Source organism: Lepidothrix coronata, unplaced genomic scaffold (assembly GCF_001604755.1).
Source record: "Lepidothrix coronata isolate B3197 unplaced genomic scaffold, Lepidothrix_coronata-1.0 Scaffold62, whole genome shotgun sequence".
NCBI classification, from domain to species: Eukaryota; Metazoa; Chordata; class Aves; order Passeriformes; family Pipridae; genus Lepidothrix; species Lepidothrix coronata.
In genome coordinates, this window is record NW_016690242.1 from 1,014,147 (window position 1) to 1,036,029 (window position 21,883).

The window sequence follows — 21,883 nt, forward strand, 5'->3', positions numbered from 1 at the left end:
AACACTAGTGCCTTTGGAAACAGAAGAGGTTTGGGTTGGGGAAAGAACAAAGAAGGAAGGACTTAGAAATATTTCTGTTGAGTAAAGACCATGGAGGGAAAAATGACACGAATTGCAGTGTGCATTTTGAGAATCTGCGCACAGCTGGAAGATCATCTGTCATCTGGAGGAGAAAGTCTATGTAACACTTCTGTATCCTGAGGTTGTACAATTTTCAGAAGACAAGACCTGGGTTTCTCTCACTGGCATCACACTGGTGTCTAATTTAGACAAAATTTTCATTGATTTAAAAGACCCTGACATATGCTTGTAGATAATTCCCAAGCTGCTGCAAAGCCAAATGCCTATTAGAAATGTTTGATTGCCTATTCTTCTAAGAAAGCTGAACTCACTGCAGTAGCCTGGCAGAGACTTATCCTTCACAAACAATAAAGTGATAGTTTACCTAGACATAGGGAGAAAAACGAGAATATCATTCCAAATTCACTAGGTGCTAGGACCTAGGCTAATTCACTATGTAAGACAGCATCTATCAATTAAGCATGGTTAATTACAGGTTCCTGAGAAGCTCTCAGAAATGATATCCCTAATTGCTGAAAGCAAGCCGCAGACTGAATTATAGTGGTGTTGGTACAAGTCTCAGCCGAGCAGCAGGGCTGCACAGAGTGAATGGTATGCAGAGAAAATGCAAAGAGCTCAAATGCTGAACTCAGTTTCAGCTCCTGGACCAGAATATTTTATTTACAATGATGGCATTTTCCTCTCCACTCAGAGCAGGGGTAGTTATGTTAGATTTAAACAAAGATCAAATTATCAGCTATTATTAAGGACTTAAATGTCATTTTTTGCAGTAATTGAATTAAACATCCTTACATACCTGTGTCCTCCCTCCCTTTTTCCTTCTATCCCCCTTGCCTGTTTCTTCCTAGTTTTTGTTTCTCCTCCTTTTCCCTGCATTGCTCTCTGCAGTGTTCCAGTTTCCACCCGTTCTCAATTTCCTTCCATAATATAACATAGACAACATTGAAAAGGCCATTTTAGTTCCTGTTTCAAAGATGTTAACAGGGTCAACAAGATTCAGGCTTCTGAAAACCTTTTTATTAAACTGTCTGTAGATTCGGGGTTTGAGCATAAGACATTTTATCAGTGTCACTGTACCGCTTATATAGCAGGACAAGTTCCCATTATCTTTTATGCCACAAGAGACAGATGCAGTCTACACAGAGTAGATTAAAGTAGATAATTATAGAGTTGCACCTTGAGATGCTGCATACTGTCCACCCCATTGCATTGTAACAGAAAGGTCCAATCCTAGAGCGTAGAGTTGCAGATGGCTTGAACCCAACTCACCTAAACGCTTGTCTAGACAAATGTGCTTCTAAAACTGAGCTTAGACACTGTATAATCCCAGTAAAATGTGTTAGCTAGCCTCATTAAAACCCAAGTTCATTTTAACCAGATAACATGCATTAAAATACAATTTGAACCACAAAAACCTTGGCTTTGTGTTACCTAACATATACTGTTCTCGAAAAGTACCTGCTTTGTATTTTAGACTAGACATGACCATCCATCTTGATGGGTTAAACTGGTTTATTTTTCAATAATGTTGGTTCAAGTGAGTTAACAAGATCAAAAGCTCCCAACACCCGTTAAGTTGCAGGCTAACGCACTTGGAAGGCACATTATAGGGCTGTGCTTGGAGACGCGCATGGAGAGGAGCCCAAGTTTCAACTTGACGGGCCGGGTGCTTACTGTGAGCGAGGTGCCCATTTCCCACCCAGAAATGATTTCCCACCACAGCAGCAGGGGCACGGTCCCAGGGGTCAGACCGGGCGGGCTCCTCCTCCCGTCGCCAAACCCCCACGACTCGCACCCGCCTCGGGCAGCCTCGGCCCGGGGCCGAGCAGCGCTCCCTCGGCAGCGCCGGCCCCGCCGGCCCGGGGGCACCGCAGCGTGTCCCCAGAGACCGCGATGCAGCAGCGGGGGGCGCGGACACCCCCAGGAGGACACGAGGCATCTGCTCCGCTGGCAAACGCCACCGCACACTCCTTTCCGCGCTGCCCCTGCCCGAAAAGCTCCCCACGCCCGGGACGCGCCGCAGACAGCGCATCCCTCGGGGCGGCCCCAGCGCTCGCCGCCGGCCCCCCTCACGCCCCCGCCGCCACCGCCCTTCCTCCCCGGGGCTCCCCGGCCCGCCCAGGCTCCTCCTCCTCCTTTCTCTCAATGCACCCTCCCTCCCTCCCTCCCTCCCTCCCTCCCGTCGCCGGCGCCCGCAGCCCCTCGCCGGACTTTCCTTTCGCTCCTCCATCTCTGCTCGGCGCCCCGAGTCCTCCCTCGCCCTGCCCGCCTTGTCTGGCTGTGCCGGGGCAGCCCGGGGAGGGGGCGGGACGGGGCGATGAGCCGGGCGGTGGCGGCGCGGAGCCGAGCAGCAGCAGCAGCAGCCGCGGCCACGGCGTAGGGCTCCTCTCCCGGGCGGGACCGGGGCTGTCCCGCGGCGCTCGGCGGCTTCTCGGGGCAGTGGGGAGCCCCCGAGCCGTAGGGGAGTTCTCTCCCCCGGAGTCAGGGCAGCAGGGGTGGCGGCAGTCGAGCAGGGGTGGGTCGTCCCCCGATGTGTGACATGATCGACTCGCAGTCCGCCGAGAAGATCAGCAGGATGAAAAAGTTGCGGAGAACTTTATCGGAGAGCTTCGGCCGAATAGGTGAGTCCCGCGGCCGGGCCCTGCCGGCGCTGCCCGGCGCCCGGGGGTCCCGGCGGGGAGGGGGCGGTGGGTCAGCGCTGCCAGGCTGGGAACACGCGCGCCGACACCGTCCCCGAATGACGTTTCTTGGCAAGAAAGCTCGGGAAAATAACAACTCTTGCAGTCCCAGCAGTGCTGCATGGGTCCGTGATGGAGTTAGCCCAAAATCGGCTGGGAAGAACAAATTATAAATGAGAGTTGGCTCGCGTGCCCCCGCTGCCAAAGGGAAACCTCGACCAAAAGCAATCGGTTATTTTCGATTTGTTGCAGGTCTGGTAATTTGTGCGGGCTGCAGGTTGGTTTTAGTTGAGGAGCGAGATGCTGAAGAAGGTAACGGTGGCCCGGGGATTTAGGAGGCCAGACAAAAGAAGTCTGTCTGTCATCTGCTGCGAAGTCTTGTCGTTCTGTCACTGGCAGAAAGCATCGTGAGGTAGCGTCATCTGAATGCCGCTGCATGTTACCTCCTGGTGTCACCACATCGTGTTTGGTTTCGACACCAGTTTATTTTGCAGTTGACTTTTTTACAGAGAACAATGCCAAAGAGTTCTGGTCTGCTTGGACTGGTGTTTCTCTTAGTCTTTGGCACTCTGTGTTGCTTAATTCACTGTTTAAAACGTTAATTCCTGCTAAAAGCATCAACACACAGCTGAGCAGGGAGAGAAGGTACATCAGAAGAGATGTGAAGTACCCCCAGTTGGCTGAGCAAAGCAGCTGGAGATAGTGCTGTAATACCTGTGAGCAGATGCAGCAGCCCCTGTCCTTGCAGACCTTCTGTAAGGGCCCTTCCACAGCCCTTGCCCATTGGTCTTCCCGCTGAGATCTTTCTCCTTACAGTCAGTCTGGCTGGCAGACCTGGGTCAGTTGGCAGGGCCTCTTTGTCCCAGTGAGAGAACGTGAAGTGCCTGTGCCGCAGCCATGAGCTGGGGCACTTTTCTTCCTCAATAACCCTACCGAGGAGGTGCGCTGGAGTACTTGAGCATTAGGATTTTTCACATGTTGTGTATGCATTCTGTGTACCACCTTTAGCTTTTAAGGAGTGCAAGCTTTTAAGTGTATGATCGGATTCAAAATCAGTTTTTTTTTATTGTCCTACTGCAAGATGAAAAAGACTGAGAAAAGCTCATTCATATTTGTAAACCAGAGAGTTCAAGGGTAAATGCAAAGTTACAGTTGTGAAGCAAATGTTGAGTCACTGTTATGAATCTCTCTGTCCCTATATGAAAATAGCTTTCATCTATCACCAATCTTAAACTTGTAAAATATGTTTAACTTTCTTTGATTGTTAAAAAATGAGGCAGTCAGGTGTTTGGTCTGATATGTGTCTCCGTGCGTGTATAGATGCAGAGAGACACTCTTCCACAGAACTATGGGAAGGTTTTACTAATGGTGGAAGTCATTAACAAAGAAAATGTTTTGAATGAGGATGCTGCTTTGTTGTAACAGTGACAGTCCTGTTAATGCCTTTTAGGGAGCAAGGCCCCTCTGGCTGGTAATTTCTGCATGTTTTACTTACCTCGGTTGGGTGATCATCTATTTTTGTCATTTTGCACAAATGAAACAACCTTTTAGTTTCCTTGGGAGCTCTGGCCTGATTTTAGGTACATGGATTTTTATGTTTTACAGCTCCTCCAGTTCTGTGTTTATATGTGCAGGTGTGTAGGAGTGTGGTTGGGTGAGGGGTTTGTTTGTTTGTTTGCTGGTGGTTGTTTTGTGTTTAAAACAGCTGCTACCAGCAAGATTTTTCAATCTTCAGGTGCTATAATATTTTGGCCATCATTCTAGTAACTGCACTTTGAGCGAAAAACTTCTAATTTATCTGTATGAGGTTTGAACATAGTCCGTTTCTGATACCAGAGCCACAGATAAGCCCAAGCAAAGAAACTCTAAACTTGCATACCAGGAAATCCTTGGTTAAAACATGTGCTGTACTTAACTCTTATACTGAAGTGGAGGAAAGAAAACCAAAATCTCACTGGAAAAAGTCTTTCTGGGTATTTTTCACATGGGTTTTAAAGTTCTTTTTGTAAGAGCTAGTTGCTTGGTGAGATTAACAAATTACAAATTTTATGGGTATCTAATTGTAATTTTGTCAGTCATCTGTTCAGTTGTGATTTATTATAAATAGTAAATTCCTGACAGTGTTCAAGGCTAGGTTGGATGGGGCTTTGAGCAACTTGATCTAGTGTAAGTTGTCCCTGCCCATGGCAAGGGGGTTGAGATGATCTTTAAGGTTTATTCCAACCTCAACCATTCAGTGATTCTATAAAATAAACATGATCTATTAACTTTTCTTGTTCTGCTGCAGTTTCTGTGTTTTCATGGGTTTAAGTACACAACATAGCATCATGAGCGTAGTCCTATAAATGATATGAGAGTAATATGGTGTTTGAATCAAACAATTAGGGAGTCAAACCTTCCTGTGCTGCAGTAGGGAAGATCTAATGACCATTCTTTCAATGGTAAGTCACCGCTAGGCCTCCCTGCTGTGTTTGCAGCCTTCCATCTGCCAAATACAATTCTCTCAATACTGCAAGATCCCAAACTTTTGATACCAGATTTCAATACCAAAGTTTATATTAGCCTCTTAGATAAGAGTGGTGGAAATGTATCCTAATTGTCATTGGCAGTGTTTTTTTTTCCTTAGGGCTTGCAGGTTAGTACTCAATAAACTGCCTTTCAGACCACCTTCTCTCTACCAAGTAATACTATTTGAGAGGTTATATTTGCAATTCATTTATAAGATTTTTTTTTTACAGTGTGCTAAACTATGTTAAGTAATATTTGAAGCTGTTTCCCCAACATCTCCAGATAAAGCCATTGTAGTTATTCAGGGGGCACAGCAGAGCCCAAAGAGTACCAATGGCAGGCTCAGGTAGACCTGGCCCATTTTCTCACCTGTGAACTGATGCTTTGGAGCCATTGGCTTTTCAGTGGCTGGCAGAGGGTGATGAAGATCTGGCTCATCATGCAAAACTGTGATCGGTCCCATAACTGTTAGAGTACCTATTACTGGAAATGTTTATTTTGCTGAGCTGAAAAAGTGATGTATGAAATTGCCCATCACAGAGCCTTTTCCTTAGCATTCTCTTTGTGTCATTATGTGCAAATCTGGCAAAGGATGATACAGCACTGTGGTATATTGGAGGAAATGTGTGTGGCCTGTGGTGCTAAATTGAAGTTTATGTTCTAAAAGAGACAGGGTGGCTTTTTGCTGTAGAAATTACATGCTCCTAGTTCTAGAGAAATGAGCTGTCTTTGCAGCTAAGGTACCCTTTTCTCCTGGCAGAAATTTTCTGGTATTTCAAGGAGTGTTCCTCTAAAATTTATCTCATCATAAAGAACTTATATTACTAAGAATATGAAAAGTTTACATCATTCTTTTCATTGATATGTTTGTGTCAACCTATCCATTTTTATACAGACATCCATATTAGTTTAAAAGATCTGGTTTCCTTACATACTCTGTTGGCCATATAAATGAATGCATCATAACTGTATGTTAAGATTCAGTTGACTCACTGTTTATTTTAGCATTTAAACCTTTATTAGGGTTCGTTCTTAGTTTTTCACTTTGATAATTATGTAATTAAAATTAATAACGAGTAATTTCATAAAATTAATATTAGTAATTTAGTTATGTAAAGAGTTCTTAGCTATGCATTTGTTGAAATTCATATAGTACCAAAATCATATTTGAGATCTCTTCAGCTGACGCCACTTAACTTCTGGTTTTTTATACAGTTTCTTTAGTCAAAAACTAACACCAAGTTGCAAGGAAAGGAAGGAAGAAAGAAAGAGAAAACATTGATGAGATTGATCACAGTGTGCTGAAAGCAGTCTGTGGCCCTTCTGAGCATCCCTGGGCTTTGTTAGTAGCTACTCACTAATACAAAGGTTATCTCCACTAATCTCCTCTGATGTACATACACATAGCTCACATACCTGAGATAATGAGAAGTTCATTTGTAAACAGTTTATTTTTTTTTTAAGTTCAGCAGAGCTTTTTTTTTTTACCAGTTTAAAAATGAAAGGGTTGCACTGAGGAGAAAAAAAAAATTTAATACAGTTTGTTGTATAAAATATACTACTTTGATGTTTTCTTTTGGAAATGCTATGTTGTGAATTGGTTGGGACTGATAATATTATTAAACAGAATATTATTAAAAGGGTGACCAGAACTCTCATTTTCTTTGGTGATTCTTAAAGGCCCTCTTTTAGTCAAAGGTAGATGTTAAAGGCAAATGAAATATGTGCAGTGATGAAAGATTCCCATTTCTTCTTGTTCTGTTAGGTGGTGAATTTTGTTTAGCAGTCTGTAGTTTGGCTATTTCTGGAATGTTTTGATCATGTGAAAATCTTGTGTTTTGGTAAGGGAGAAAAGCATGACCTCGGTGTGTCATATACTAATTTATAGCTTGTAAGTCATTGTGACCTGAACTGTAATTGAGAAGATAAAAAGTGTATTCTTAAAAAGTGTTCCACAAGTTGGGGTATTTTCTTTCTTCCTTTCTTCCTTTCTCCATTTTTCTTTCTTTCTTTTTCTTTCTCTTTCTTTTTTTCTTTCTTTCTTTTTTCCTCTCTTTCTCCCTTCCTCCCTTCCTCTCTTCCTCTCTTCCTTTCTTTCCTTTCTTTCCTTTCTTTCCTTTCTCTCTCTCTTTCTCTCTCTCTTTCTCTCTCTCTTTCTCTCTCTCTTTCTCTCTCTCTTTCTCTCTCTCTTTCTCTCTCTCTTTCTCTCTTTCTTTCTTTCTTTCTTCTTTCCTTTCTTTCTTTCTCTTTCCTTCCGGTTTTTTCTTTCTTCCTTTCTCCCTCCCTTCCTTTCTTCTTTTCTTTCTTCTCTTTTCTTTTTCTTTTTTGAATGTCCTGACTCATAGTTCTGAGTACTTGGGATTGGCAATCTGAAAATGTTTTGTTCACCCTTCATAAAAAACCCATTTCATTATAAGAGTGTACAATGTGTGCCTCAGATCTCCTCAGCAAAATACCAGGGTTTGTTTTATTTTTGTTGTTGTTGTTGTTGTTGTTTGTTTTTTTTTTTAACTGACCATGAAATCTAGATGAGTAACTGTAAAACAGTGATCTTCAAAGATTTGAGAGAAGATATGTTTAAAGGAAGACTGGACCTTCCTTGGTTTTCTGTATGAGAATAACTGGGATTCCTGCCTTGCTGCCCTTGGTGGAGGTTCTGGAGCTGCAGCACTGTTTGCACAGGTGTCCTGCCTCTGTTGTACCTCTGATGCAGCTTCTACGGTTGTTTTTGTTTTGGTTTGGTTTCTTTGTTTTTGAGCTGATAACACAGTTGCTCCTGAAGACATGTTTTAGAAGAGGTGTTGGTTTTGAAACTACTAGTGATTTGAAGGCAGAAGGAGCATCTAAAAGAGCAAAGAAACTACTGGAGCCTAGATCCTCAGCCATGCTAGGTGCTTAAGTATTTATATCCCGCAGAAATAAATGCATTTGAAGTGTAAGAAACACTACACTGCTTAAACGATGAGGAGGGACCCTTCTGGGGCAGCACTGCACAAACCATACGGTCTTTCAGATGACCTCGCTCAAATTGTAAACCTTCGTGATTTAAACTGAAAAGAAACAGCACAATCATCAATGCAATGGTTTATCTAATTTTAGCTCTTCAAGAGAAGGAAACAAAGAGCACTTTCAGGTCATGACGCGCTGCCCCTGGTGGGTTTGGTTGTGGTGCACAGAGAAAAGGAACCAGCCTCGTACCTTCAGACTGACACGGTTCAGTGGAGATTTGGAGAAATTAATTTTCTATATATTTCAATAAAGATGTCCAGTATGCTAAAGGAAAACTCTTCATCAGCTTTATCTTTGCTATGACTTCAGAACTATTCATGTTTTTGTTTTCTTACTTTACCAGTTCACATGTCTTCTGCACTGGTTTCCCCTTCCTTGTTTGTTGATTAATTGCTTGTTAACAATGTGAGAAAGAAATCTCCTCTTCTTTAGTGTAAGCCATATTAAAATAATATAAAAGGAAAAAAATTCTACAATGCATTCTACATCATAAAGGTTTAGTACTTGAGAAACTGAATATGTGGTTAGGTGTTTATTACACTTTTCCTATTTGAAGTTCAGTCAAGCTCTTCATAAAGGGTTTTCACACTCACTAGGAATTAAAATAAAAAATAAAAACCACCCTTACAAACTCTTATTTTCTTTAACCGGAGAGGATAATATTTTTCATAAATATGTAAATTTACTTTCTTGGAAACACTGTGCAGTCCTACATTCCATTTACAGATTCAGATTTTGAGTATAAAATTGTATTCATGCCAGCTAGTTCTTTCCTACTATAACAGGAAAATGATGCTCTGTTTTTTCTGGTGTTGGTTACTTTGTGCTCATTGAAATGCAGTACAGATAACAATTTCTTTTTTCTTTTTATTTTAAAGCCTTGAAGAAAGAAGATAGCAGCTTTGATGAGGTAGGTTAAATATCTTTGTACCTTACATAGCCCAGGTATGCCTTAGTATTTCTCAATAACTCTAGAAGAAACCCATAGATAGTAATGTTATGATGTGCATGTGTGTTAGTACATGCATATTGCTCGAATGTATTTTCCAAATAACTGCCAGAAGAATTTGTTAGCTGAAAGCTCTGAATGGAATGCTGGGGGTTTTTTGGAATATAATAAAACTGAATGTTGTATGAAAGGTGCTCATTGACAACCATTCAATGCAGAGGAATATTGCATGCAGAGAAAATACTTTATAGAACTTTGCCAATGGTAATTCTCATAATTGTAAACCTGTATTGTAACAGAGGGGGAAAAAAACATCACTCTTGACAGAACACCTTACATAAAGTGCTGCTACATTGACTTCTTGATGAATATGTCAACTGAGAGAGATGCTTCTTAGGAAATTAAAAAAAAAAACACAAAAAACCAACCAACCCAACAGCACAAAACCAGCAGCTAGTTGTATTGATTATTCAATGTAATCACCTTGTGGTCTTGACCTATCTATGATATGAATGTTAATTTGTAAAATCTGCTGCTCACGATTTGTGCCTGAGAGGTCCAGGTCAGTGCAAGTTGTCCTGCAGAGCAAGTTTATGCAGGAAGAGGTGTAGGTCTTGGTGTGGTGACTTGTCATATTGTAGTCAATACTTGCCTTGTACTTCCCTCTGCCACCATAGCTGGAAGCAAATGGAAGTATTTTCATGCGTCGATATTATGCTTCTGGCATTTCTGTGTTTTCTTCTTCATTGCATGCTGCAAGCTTAAATTCTTGGCTTATTACAGTGAGATAGCTGTTGTGTAATGCCAGATTCTAGAATAAATAAATGATGATGTAATGTCCTGGATTCTGGATCAAATCAGACTTCTCTTTCTAAACAGATCACATTGATGCTCAAATGCAGTAATAGCAATATAGATGTTTTGTGCTTTTCTGACATGCCAGAAAGCTGTTTCTTGGCTTGACCCCTCCCAGGTCTGGAGTGAAGGTCATGGGGTCAGGCTCTGTTTTCAGGAACTCTTGTTGCATCATGCAGTGGTCCCAGCTATTTTATTTCTCTTGTAACACTGATAGAATTTGTTCCCTCCTAGAAGTTAAACCTGTGTGGATATGTAGTTGGTAAACTTTGAAGCCTTGTTTTACAACCCTTGGTCTGTTTTTGTCCAATAGTTTCTTCTGAAGGCTGCAGTGGTCTATTTGTGCTGTAACTTACCCAGTGAGTACCTCGTATTAAATTTGATACAGAATTTGAAAGGGTCCATTAAAAAAAACTGTCTTACGAAGATGGCAATTTTTCAGTCCCCTCTCCTTCCCCAGGATTGTTTATCTGCAGGTTGCATTTATTTTCTTTAAACCTGTTTTTCTGCTTGAACAGGACACAATTTGAGCAAATTTTTGTTTAAATTTTGGAGATTGGGGGGAAATAATCTTTCAAATATGTTTTCAATGGAATCTGATAGATTGTTGATGTGAGCTACTGCAGAGACAGTGAGAGGTGGCTAGTGAGAAGGGTACACAGAAGAATTTTCTTCCATCTCCTGTAAGTAGGGAAGAGCTTGATGTGACATAAGCATCAATTGGTTCCATCATTTTAGGTGTCATTTCTTAGAAGAAAGAAAAGTGTGCTGAGATTTTATGTTGTCATCTTCAAATTCAACAGAACAGTTCTTGGTGATTTTCTAGCCTAAAGTGTGAATCAGAGAATGGGCTGTACCCCATATCACTTAATTCCTTTCCTTTCAAGCATCCTTCAGATCAGAAGAAGAAACAGACTTTGGTAACAATAGTATACCTGATTGTAATGAAACGTACTTCTATGGGAGACAGTATCTGTGAGCAGAGGAGTGGGCACATTTGTTGTGTGATCAGAAGATCACCTTGAAAAACACTACTAAGACCATACCATGATATAAAAGGAAAGCAATCTAGTCTTCTGACTAGTATATGTAGTATTCATATATCAGGGTTGCAGTTATGAAGGAAGTTAGAATAACAGTAAGTGGAATATCAGATGAGAAGAAGAGAGGAGGTAGTTGTCCAAGCTGTCCGAAGCTGTATGTCAGCTTTGTAGGTCTCCTACTAGAAAAAAATGAAATAGTCAATTATTGGAGGAGAAATTGCATTTAACAAGCAGCACATTCTTCCTTTATGGTTAGTGGAAAGATACTCTTTTTCCTTTCGTGGTGCTGAAAGATACTGTGTATCTCTTCTCACCCTGTGCTTCCCCTTTCCTGCAGGGAGGTTGACCTGTGAAGCAGGACGTGAACAAGTAGCAATGAACTTGCCAATGGATTTTACGCTATTGGCAGGTGGAGAAGGAGGAACTTGTGTTTTAGCCTTTCCAATTGTGATCAGAACACCAGCAGCAGAAGCTGGCCAGCAGGGACTTGAAATCTCTGAGGGGGGAGGGAAAGTGGGATGAAGAGGAAAGATGATCCTTATAAAGCTGCAAGGTTTGGATTGGCAGCTGAGTCAGTTGTTAGCTTATTCTGTGCATTGTTGGTGCTACATGAAGTGCTTACTTGTTTGTCTCTCAAGAAGCGAGGGGGAAAAAATTGAGCTGTTCAGGGGCTCTTATTTTACCTGCTTTAATTGCACACAGTAGCTGAGAAATGTACAGCACTGCAGGAAGTCGTCTTTCTTTTCAAGAGAAACTACTAACAATTAAGATGTCAAACATGACAGGCAAGTGTACCACATAATTGCTTTCTGTGGGTTATGAAATTAATCTCTCCAGTAAATTAGGACCAAAAGAATCATAAGCAGTGAATCCTGTGAATGAGTTGTGTGTCAGAAAATATTTTTATTTGTAGAATTGTTTCAGGGATCTTAGTGGTGTATTTAGTCCAGCCTGTAAGGTCAGAGCACAACAATATTGAAAGGAGTAGTGTAGGATTTATCACTTTTTTTCTGCCTGCTGTTGTGTTGCTTTGATTAAATTTTGAGGGGAAAAAACCTCTTTTCTCTAGATGCTGCCAGCTTTAACTTTGGTCTGTGAGATCACTTGAATTAATCCATTTAATGGATTTAGTGGCAGTCTGCTCACCTTCCTAAGATGTTATGACATCTTCCAGAGACTCATATGACTAAAGGAGTGGATATAGACCACTCTTTCTATAGTCTTTTGTTCAAAGCAGTGAAGTAATCGTGTGGTTTTGTTTTTTTTTTTCTTTTTTTTTAATCTTTAGTCTGTTCCTTTTTGTCATACTAGTCACATTGTGGGAACTGAAACACGGGCCTGCACCAGTATGACTGAAATCAGTGGGAAGATTCTCTGTGTTTTCGGTGGTTTGTGGATTGGTTTCTTCTGTCATGAAGTATCATGACTGGGGTGGCGAGGGAGGGGCAAGCTGTTCTTCCCTGTTTTCAAAGTTAATCTGTTTGAATGGGAGTGAGTAAGGCATCTTCTTGTATCCTGAAATGTACCTTGCCTGTTCTCCAAAGCAACCTAAGTTTCACTCTCTGAGTATAGGTTTTGGCACAGTTAGCATCTGTTTTGCAGTTTTAGGCAAAGCACTGATTATCTAGTCAGGATACCAAGATAAAATGAACATCTCTGAGGAGCAGCTCTACATGAAAAGAGCGGTCTATAAACAAATGTGTCCCTTGAGTGAACATTTTATTTGTGCTCCAGTAGTTTGTCAAAGTTTAGATTTAACTTCCAGCTACCCAGGATTGCTTTGAAGCCTTTGGACTATTGGTGTAACAAGTGTCCACTCTGTCTTAAAATGATGGAGCATTTTCCTTTTCATTTGAATGTGATAAAGGCCAGTAACATGTGGCTGAATTGTAGCATGTTTGTGGGAATGACATCCAGTGTTGATGTTGTGACTAAACACAAAGCTGGTAACCTCTTCCTTTGGTTAGCTGCTTATTGTTGTGATTTATTTCTAAATTATTGTCAGTCAGTCTCGAGCTGTTGGTTCTTCTCCTTCTGTTGTTGATTTCTCTAAGCACTTATGTCATGGTTTAAGAACTTCAATCGTATGTGTGCACACTAAATACATTAATACCAATGTCACAATGAAATCAAATTGCTTTGATTATTGCTTCTTATATAGTGAGTCGTATTGCCATTGCTTAGCTGTATTTTAATCTTAATTTTTCCTAATATCAAGAGCACTATTTCTTTGTTACGGCCGCCTTTCTTAGGAAATTAGGGTACTGTGATTGTGCCTGCTACATGTGTAATACTGTCTGACTTCACCCAGTAACTTTGAAGCTGGCTGACACTAGATATTTAGATGCTTGATGGAAAAGCATGTGAGCTGGCTGAGGGATAGAGATAAGAATCTCCTTTGATGGAAAAGCTGGAATGCGAGTTCTTGTGAGTACATGAGGATCTGTTTGGAGGTGTTATGAATACTCTGAACTCCTCAAAATCCTTGATACCCATCTACTCCTTACTACATTTAGAATGTCCAACTCTGAGCAAGCCAAATTTCGTTTATTTCACTCATGGAACAGCTTCCATGTGTTTGAAGTGGAAGTGTGTGAAAGGGGAGGGAGTTTTGCCAAGTTACTTCTTGATTCTGTAATGTGCTTGTTCTCACAGTCTGTCTCTCTCACCCCAAACTGAAAAGGCTACTCCCTCTGTGGGATGTTGGCATGAAAAATGTCTTGGTTTAAAGGACACCCATCTCTGAACCAGAACTTTTGTGTAGAGATTATTTGGAATTTGAAGAGTTAAAGGAAAGGGTGTAGTTGGAAAAGAGAAGGGCTGTGTAAAGCATGAATGAGAGGCATTTGAATGCCATAATGCAGAAGGCACATAATACACTAAATAATTTTTCTGTATTTTTTTTAAGTTTTATTTACAGTAAGTAGTTTGAGAGAGAAGTACATGTAGAAAATATAGATACAGAACTATACCTTTTCCTCCTGCAGGAATTATGGGAGATGGAGGAGAGAAAAAATCTCGCTCTTTTGAGACTGTTACTTTTTGTAGGATCTTGGAGTAAACACTGATCTTTTTACTCCTTAGAGACTTAAAAGGTGGGGTTGGTATGTGACATATGTAGAGAACAGCTTGTGATAACAGGGATTTTGAAAGACTGCTTGTTGTCCCCTCTTCTCGGGTGCAGTAATTCTTTATTGGTCTAAATACAGTACAGTCATTACTAGTCATGGCTGAGCTGTCAGCTTCCCGATGACTCTGTTTATATTTAGGAAGCAGGACTCTAGTGGCTACTGAACTGCTTTATGTTGTGATATGTGGTATGTTACGGTGGAGAATTTCCAGAGAGTGAGTATGGGTAATGTTTATAAATAGCCTGAATATCTTTCAGGTGGTGCTGAGAACTTGTGTTTGACTTAGGGTGTGTGATGACTTTGATGCAGTTCTCATCTGCTTAATGCTGGGGCAAGGAGCTAGTATGTAGTTAGTTGTGATATGTGACTGAAGGCTGGTGGGGAACAGATGTAGGAGGGAATGTCATAAAGATAAAAAGTCTTAAAACTGAATTTGGAAAAAAACCCCCAGAAGTACAGGTGTCAAAGCAGTTTCTAAATAATACCAGGGAACTGTGTCAGAAAAATTTCATCTGGTGGTTTTAGTTACTTTGCCAAATGTCTACAGAGGTGTTACAAATATCTGGGAAAATATGTTCATTCAGATACATTGTCATAGAACAAATAAGAGGAAACATAATTCCAGACAGAAGATAACTCAGTATTGGAAGTTGCGGCTTTTGAAATGTTATTAGAGATATGAGACCAGCAAATTTTTGGGGGGAGAAAAGAGGGAGATAAAAGCTGAATAATGTAATCCAATGCTTCCTGCAGGAGGACCATCCTCATTTATGCTGTTTTTGGGTTCACAAGGTCTTTCTGTGTCCAGTAGAGATTTTTCCAGACTGCCACCTTTGGGAGAGAAGATTGTTGGGGATGTTGTTGTCTCACGCACCTGTCCATTACAGAGGAGATTTCCCAGGAGATGGCTTGTGTTCCTACCTCTCCTAGTTCCCCTTCTTTCTGCCAGTACTGTTCACTTATACCACTGAGGATCTGGTGCTGGCCCAGTAGTTCCCTGGCACAGATGGTTTAGATAGCAGCTTGCCTAACTGATTTACTGGCGTCTGCTGCCATGTGTCTTTTGAGGCCATTCCAACAAAATGATCCTAATTGTGTCACTAGTTCTTAGGACTGGTGTGTGATGTTCGTGTGTATGCATTTGTAGCAGAATAGTGCCAGCACTTTGGTTCTTATAAAAACATTGTCAGCTGCTTAAAGGGGATAATTGTTTCCTCTAGATGAAGACTGATAATACTATTAGCATTGCACTTCGGGTGAGTCTGAGAATGAGGAGTGGGAATGGAAAAGAGCAAACACTGTCATTCTGTTAGAGCTCCTTATTAGATCAGCTGTGGGACAGATGTGCCATCGATCTGTAAACATGCTGGTTTGTGAAACTTCCAATGACTTAAAGCCCAACCCTTGGTCAGCCTCACATAATGTCTCAGAGAATTAGCAATATTTATATGGTGACCAGGGATTCCTGTCACTTCCCTGAGCTGTGTTGCATGTGGAGGAAAGTTGGGGTCTGGAAGACATGAGACACCTCAGAACCAAGTCTAGGTGACCACAATGCAAGCTGGTAAGTAATTGATAAGTGGCAGGAAAGCCACCAAGAAAAGCTGACTGTGAAGTAACTGTTCTGTTGAGTCCAGTTTCAAGGCTTTGAAGCAAAATCTGAGATGGTGTGGAAAGTTTTGAGATTTAATTGGCAGTGACTCTATACCCATTCAGTGCAGGAATTGTTCTTAACGTTGGGGGATGGATGTGGTCTTTAGGAGATGAAAGTTTGAGAACCTTCTGTCGTGGCTGAGGAAGAGTTTTAATCTTGAAGCATCCCTTAAATGTGTTGGGTGTCAGTGGTTTGAATTTTTGCCCCAGCCATCGATGTGTTCAGTTGCGCATTCTTCTGCCTGGCATGTTTGGTAACAATGCATCCATTTACCTTTCAGAAAGTGTGTATTATTTTCATGGACTAAGAAGAGTGTTTAAGTCAATTGTGAACCTGATTAGTCTCCTCCTTCTCCACCTTCTCTTCTCCTGTAGACACTGGATGAAGGAAGGGTTCATGTTATGAGTTAATATGCATGTGTCCTTTGCTTAATTTTTCTTTAAAAACGGATAGAGCAAAGGAGCAGAACTTGGTCTGAATCCATGTCCACAGCAGTGACTCGTGAGCATCTGGCCAAAATGCTGACATATAAAGCTCTGTTCTGATCTACAGGCAGAGAAACCTTGCAAAATGAAGATAAATTTCCAGGCCTAGTTCTCTCACTTGTGCATGTGTATTTTGGGATGTTTCTGCTGATGAGATGAGAGGATATGTGCATTCCAGAAATGTGGACTCTGAATGTAAGCTATTATTATTTTGATTAAGTATACTTAAATGTAAATCCTGCTGTTTATTTTCTTGGGATATATGGGATATAGTAATTTGTTGATAGATTAAATAGAATAACAAAGCACAGTACGTTATGTATGGGATCCATAGCTTCTTGTTCTTGGCCTTGCTGGACAATCTCCTGATTGTGAGGTGAGAAATAATCATGTCACTTACTGCTTTTTTGCTTTTTTTCTTTCTTCCAAGCCACACTATTAACAGACATATGACTATATCTAAATCTTTTTCTCATGAAGGCATCTAAGTGAGAATTAGCTCTGTATACTTTTTGGCTTTACTGAGAAATTCTGCATGTATGATGCCTCGTCTGCTGTGTGTCACAATATCACTGACAACCACATATTTGCAGGATCCCATCCATGGTAATCAAGGTTTTGAGTCAATTGACAGATCTTGCTATTTATTTGGAAGGGAGAAGAAAAGGAGATTACAGGCTCTGACTAGCTTATTTAAACCAAATGGATTTTATGTGCACGGAACAATGTCATTTTGCTGATATTAAGACTAAAAGAAATTGTCATTGCCTTATACCTCTTTTATATATGTTCTGGAATTTATCCATTTCCCCTTCCAGCAAACCTTTCTACTTTGAAGCCAGTTGAGTCAGAGTCCTGCTAGTACTTCTTGTACTCTTTTCAGATATAGCAATTCTCCTTATCAAGTTTGAAAATTCAAACTTGACTATTACATGTTGTTAAATATGAAATATTGGCTGTAATTTAATAACCAAAAATAAGTGTGAATGCTGCAGAAAACTTAATGATAAATGACAGAGGCAGGGCTGCTGAGTGAGCACAAAATGCATTATCACCAATTCTAAGTAACAACTGGAATTGATTGTATTTAGAGTCTCCTGACATAGTTACTTAAATTGAATTATGTTTCTCAGTAGAATCCAGGTGTTCACCTTTTTAAGTGTCTAGAAATAAAAACAGTACTAGCTTCAGAAGCTATTCACTGCTGTGCTAACCCAGAAAACCCAGTGGCTTACAGTGTTTTTCCTGCTGCCATGTATTCAGCAGGGCTTTTCTTTTTATGTGAACTTCTTTGGTAGCTTACATGTACAAAAAGATGTTCTTCCATACATATGTATTTGAGGAGTCTTCCTGTTTCTTTTACTGAGAGTAAACTGAACTCCTTGTTGCCAGTGGATCATTACTGTACATAATCGCACTCAGCAGCATTTTGTTTTAGGGGTCTTTACCTTTTCCTCTGCTGAGACTGCACATTGAGACTGTACCTGAGGCTGGCTTCATGATGTTTTGGACTTGTTTTCTGTCTTCTGTCTTGAAAATTCAACACTCTGAAGGAATTTGTTTGAGGTCACTTGCTGTGATTAGTTAGGTCAGGTATGCCCTTCAGCTTTGAGATCTGGATGACTTTTTGTTATCCCAAGTATGTTGTAAGAAGTAGTGCAGAAGCTAGGATGCATGTTTTGGCTCATGTTATTTTTCTTAAATTAGTGCCCTCTCAGATGAAGTATTTTTCCTGACTGTATTGTTAGTTAGAAGGAGAATGTGTTGAAATACGTATAGAGCTTAATCAGTGTCACCTTATTTTTATCTCCTTTTCTTCATTAACAGTTATTGTTGCTTTCTGACAGAGAAACAAGATTTTGACATATTATCTTTTGGGAGTCCTTCTATTACATTTGTTTTGTTGCTGTTGTTTGTTTGTTTTTTCTTTGTCTTTTTTTTTTTCTTTTTTGAAAACTGTCTACACACATACCTGTCCTGTCCCCTATGGGATTGGTGTGTCCAACCTTTTCTTTATTTCTTTGTTATTAGTTGTCCTCTTATTATAACAACTTCTGGTTTCATTTTAATTATTTATTTTTATTCAGTATGGTGTCAAAAACTGTATCATAGTTCAAATACAGTGCCATTAGCTGTTGGTTAGCTCTTAGGCACAGATACAGTTCTTTGATTTCTCCTTTTTCTTTCTTGTTTGTTCCTGTTTTCACTTATAGCTTAGCCTCAGTGTAATTATCTATGTTCTTTGTATGTCTTTATTCTATTTGTCATGTTCTTAACTGGTGTTTTTACTTTGTCCATGGTGACAAAGATGCTACTGAAGTCCTTGGCAGTTGTTGAGGCAGCTCTCGGGGGCAGGAGAGCACAGCCGGGTGGGAGCCCATGTCCTGAGTGGAGTGGGCAGGGAGAGGGGAGCACCTGCAGGCTGCCAGAGGCTGCTGGCACTGTCAGGCACTGGCAGAAGCAATACAAAGTGTGATTTGGTGGCTTTCATTTATTTATTGGCCTTCTAAATAGCCAGACTTATTAAATGATGTCCAACCTGCTCTTCATTGTCAATGCCAATTCCTGATGCAGTTTTACAGTTAAAAAGCAATCTATGCTTGCACAGAAAAAAGTTTTTTATCTTATCCATGGGAAGAATGACACCAGTTCCATTTGTCAGATTCATTATCATTCTTACCATGTCCTGGCTTGTTTAGATGTGGGAAGTCTCTCACAACTGCAGGTTTGCTCATTTTGGAGGGGAAAAAAATTCTGTTTAAAAAAAGAAAGAAAAAAGCAGTCATGATTTATTTTGGCTCTTGATGCACAGAGAGGAACCAGATACAAACAGGATGTTTGTTAGAGGCATCTCCTGCTGACCTTGGAGATGCACAGAATTCCAGAAACTAGAGGACAGCATCTGGAGAAATACTTGAGAGTTTTTTTTTTGTTTAGTTAGTTAGTTATTACTGTGGTATGGCTCAGTTAAATGTGATTTGTCTGGCCATCATCAAATAGGACAGAAGCTCAGAGAAGATGAAGGGGTATGCAGAATTTGCTTGCCCTTCAAAGATGCTTGCCCTTGAAGACTTTTTCTGTACAAATCAGTTAGAAAATGGTATTTTTATCTTTGAAAGTAATTTTGCAGCAACTAAGCAGTTACGAGTTGTGCTCGTATTTTTTATATCTTAAGAACAGGCCTTTTCAGTGGTGTGGAGAGAATGCTTAGTCATACATTTTATATGGACATATAGACAATGGGCTCAAACAATGAGATTTGTGATGACATTCGGCAACCAAAAAGTTGTGATATTCAACAAAATGCTCCTTCAAAATTAAAAAAAATAAGTTACAGTTACAAAAAAAAGTTCTATCATATTTGAACAAATAGTGTCAGGAAACACAAGACTCTTTTCCTTAAATTTCTGTCTTATGCATTAATTTCAACGACTTTCTAACTGAAATGCTCTGGTAGGTTTATCCCTAATGTTCCTAATTCTTTCCTAATTCCTAATTATTTCATTCATCCACAAGTGGGGAAGAAATGATTTAGACTTTTACAGTCAAAGTGGTGTTTCATTTTGGTGTTGGCAGTTAAGCTTCAGAGAGGACACCGGTGTGAATCTGTGCCCAAAGGACCTAGTAGAGTTCATGAGTATATTTAATACTCACTGCTGGGGAGGTGAGACTAAGAGGTGATTTCAAGAGGCTGCTGGTGTTCAGTGGTGATGCAAGACTTTGGAGAAGATGTTCTACTGTGAGTGGATCCTCATCTTAGAAGCCTATGTGAATTGGGTTTATTTTATTGTTAAAATTTGGAAGAGTGCCATGGCTATCTTCCTTGCTCAGTTTCTGTCTCTTGTGAAAAAATGGAGAGAGAAGGCCTCTTGGAGAGAAAGGCAAAAAACAGAAAATGTAATTCTTTTTCCTTTTGCCAAAGAACGCAGACGGAATTGGAGATATTCAGTGGGAATATTTTAATTATCCTCTGAGTTTACTTCTTAGCCTTCTTCAAAATTTCAAATGTAGATATTAAATCAGGAAGAAGTTAGACTGAACTGTCATGATTCACAACCTCACTGTGTTACCACAGGACTGCATATCTTGCACTCATGGTGTGTCAGTAATGGTCTGAGCTACTCTGAGAGACAACATCCAGCATAAACCCAATGTCATCCACCACAGCCTTTAACTAGGTACAAGAAGAAATTTTGCCTGGAGTGAAAAGAAGAGGCTCAGTCTCCAAGTTTAGACAACACTGTTTCCTAATACTCATTATGCTGGGGACTGACCAGGTTTGCAGAAAGGAACCTGGGGGTCCTGGTGGACATGAAGTTGAATGTGAACCAGCAATGTGGCCTTGCTGCAAAGGCAGTGTTATCCTGGGGTGCGTTAGGAGGAGTGTTGCCAAAGGTGAAGGGAGGTGATCCCTCCCTTTCACTCAGCACTGATGAGGCCAAACTTGCAGTGCAGTTCAGTTCTGGGTCCTCAGTACAAGACAGACATAGAGAAGAGCCACTAAGATGATTAAGGGACTGGAGCATCCCTCCCATGAGGAAAGACTGAGAAAACTGGGACTGTTCAGCCTGGAGAAGAAAAGGCTCAGCGGGTGATCTTATCAATGTCTACAAATGCCTGAAGGGAAAGGCTCTTCTCGATGCCCTTCTCGAATCAAAGGCAGTGGGCACAAACTGAAACACAGGGAACTGAAAAGCTCTGAACATCAGGAAGTCGCCCATTAAGATTGTAGAGTCACCATCTGCAGAGAAGCCATCTGGACAACCTGCCCATTGTGTGCAATGTGATTTAGGTGGCACTGCTTGCCCAGATAGGTTGGACCAGATGACCTACAGAGGAGCCTTCCAAATTCCACCATTCTCTGATTCATGAAGTTTATTACAGGCTACTTTCTTTCTGCAATCGTCTGAAGCTTTTTGCATTGCTTGTCACAAACAATTGACTTATCGATAAGTTTTGTCATTTGTGATCACCTATAATATTCTACGTGTTTCTCTAAAGAGACATGATTTGCTTCATATGTGATTCCGTATGGTACATTACAAATAATTGTTGTCCAAGTTCTATAAAGACTGTACCAAGTACTGTTTCAAACCACTTGTTTATAAAATCTTAGAAGAAATCTCAATGCAAAGATTCTCTAGAAACATCTGTAATACAAAGTTTACATTTAGAAGCTCATTCCTATCCACTGCTCATCTGCTGGAGACACCTCTGGAAAAGTCCTTCTGTTTCTTTCCCTCCTCAAATCTCAACACTTTGTATTCCAGAGCAAGCAACACAGAGCTTATTGATGTGGTTTGAATTCTTACAGTAATACATAACTTTGCCTCTTATCTCCTATTTCCATGAGGATTTTAAAAAAAAAAAAAGGGACTCTTGTGCTGTTTGTTTATATATATATACATATATCCACATAATATGTGTATTTAAGCTTCTCCTTTCCCTGCTCTTCCATGAGGTTAGTTTCAAAAGTGGGAGGCTCTGAGG

General features: G+C 40.6%; 1 protein-coding gene across 1 annotated transcript in view; it reads left to right on the forward strand.

The window, feature by feature from the left end:
- The first annotated feature begins 2,510 nt into the window (after positions 1–2,510).
- CDK14 (cyclin dependent kinase 14) overlaps positions 2,511–21,883 on the forward strand; it is a 316,963-nt gene continuing 297,590 nt past the window's right edge. Inside the window, exons 1-2 of the mRNA XM_017817641.1 lie at positions 2,511–2,702; positions 9,155–9,186. Coding sequence (XP_017673130.1) covers positions 2,612–2,702; positions 9,155–9,186 — 123 coding nt within the window. The 5' untranslated portion in view covers positions 2,511–2,611. The remainder of the gene's footprint in view (positions 2,703–9,154; positions 9,187–21,883) is intronic.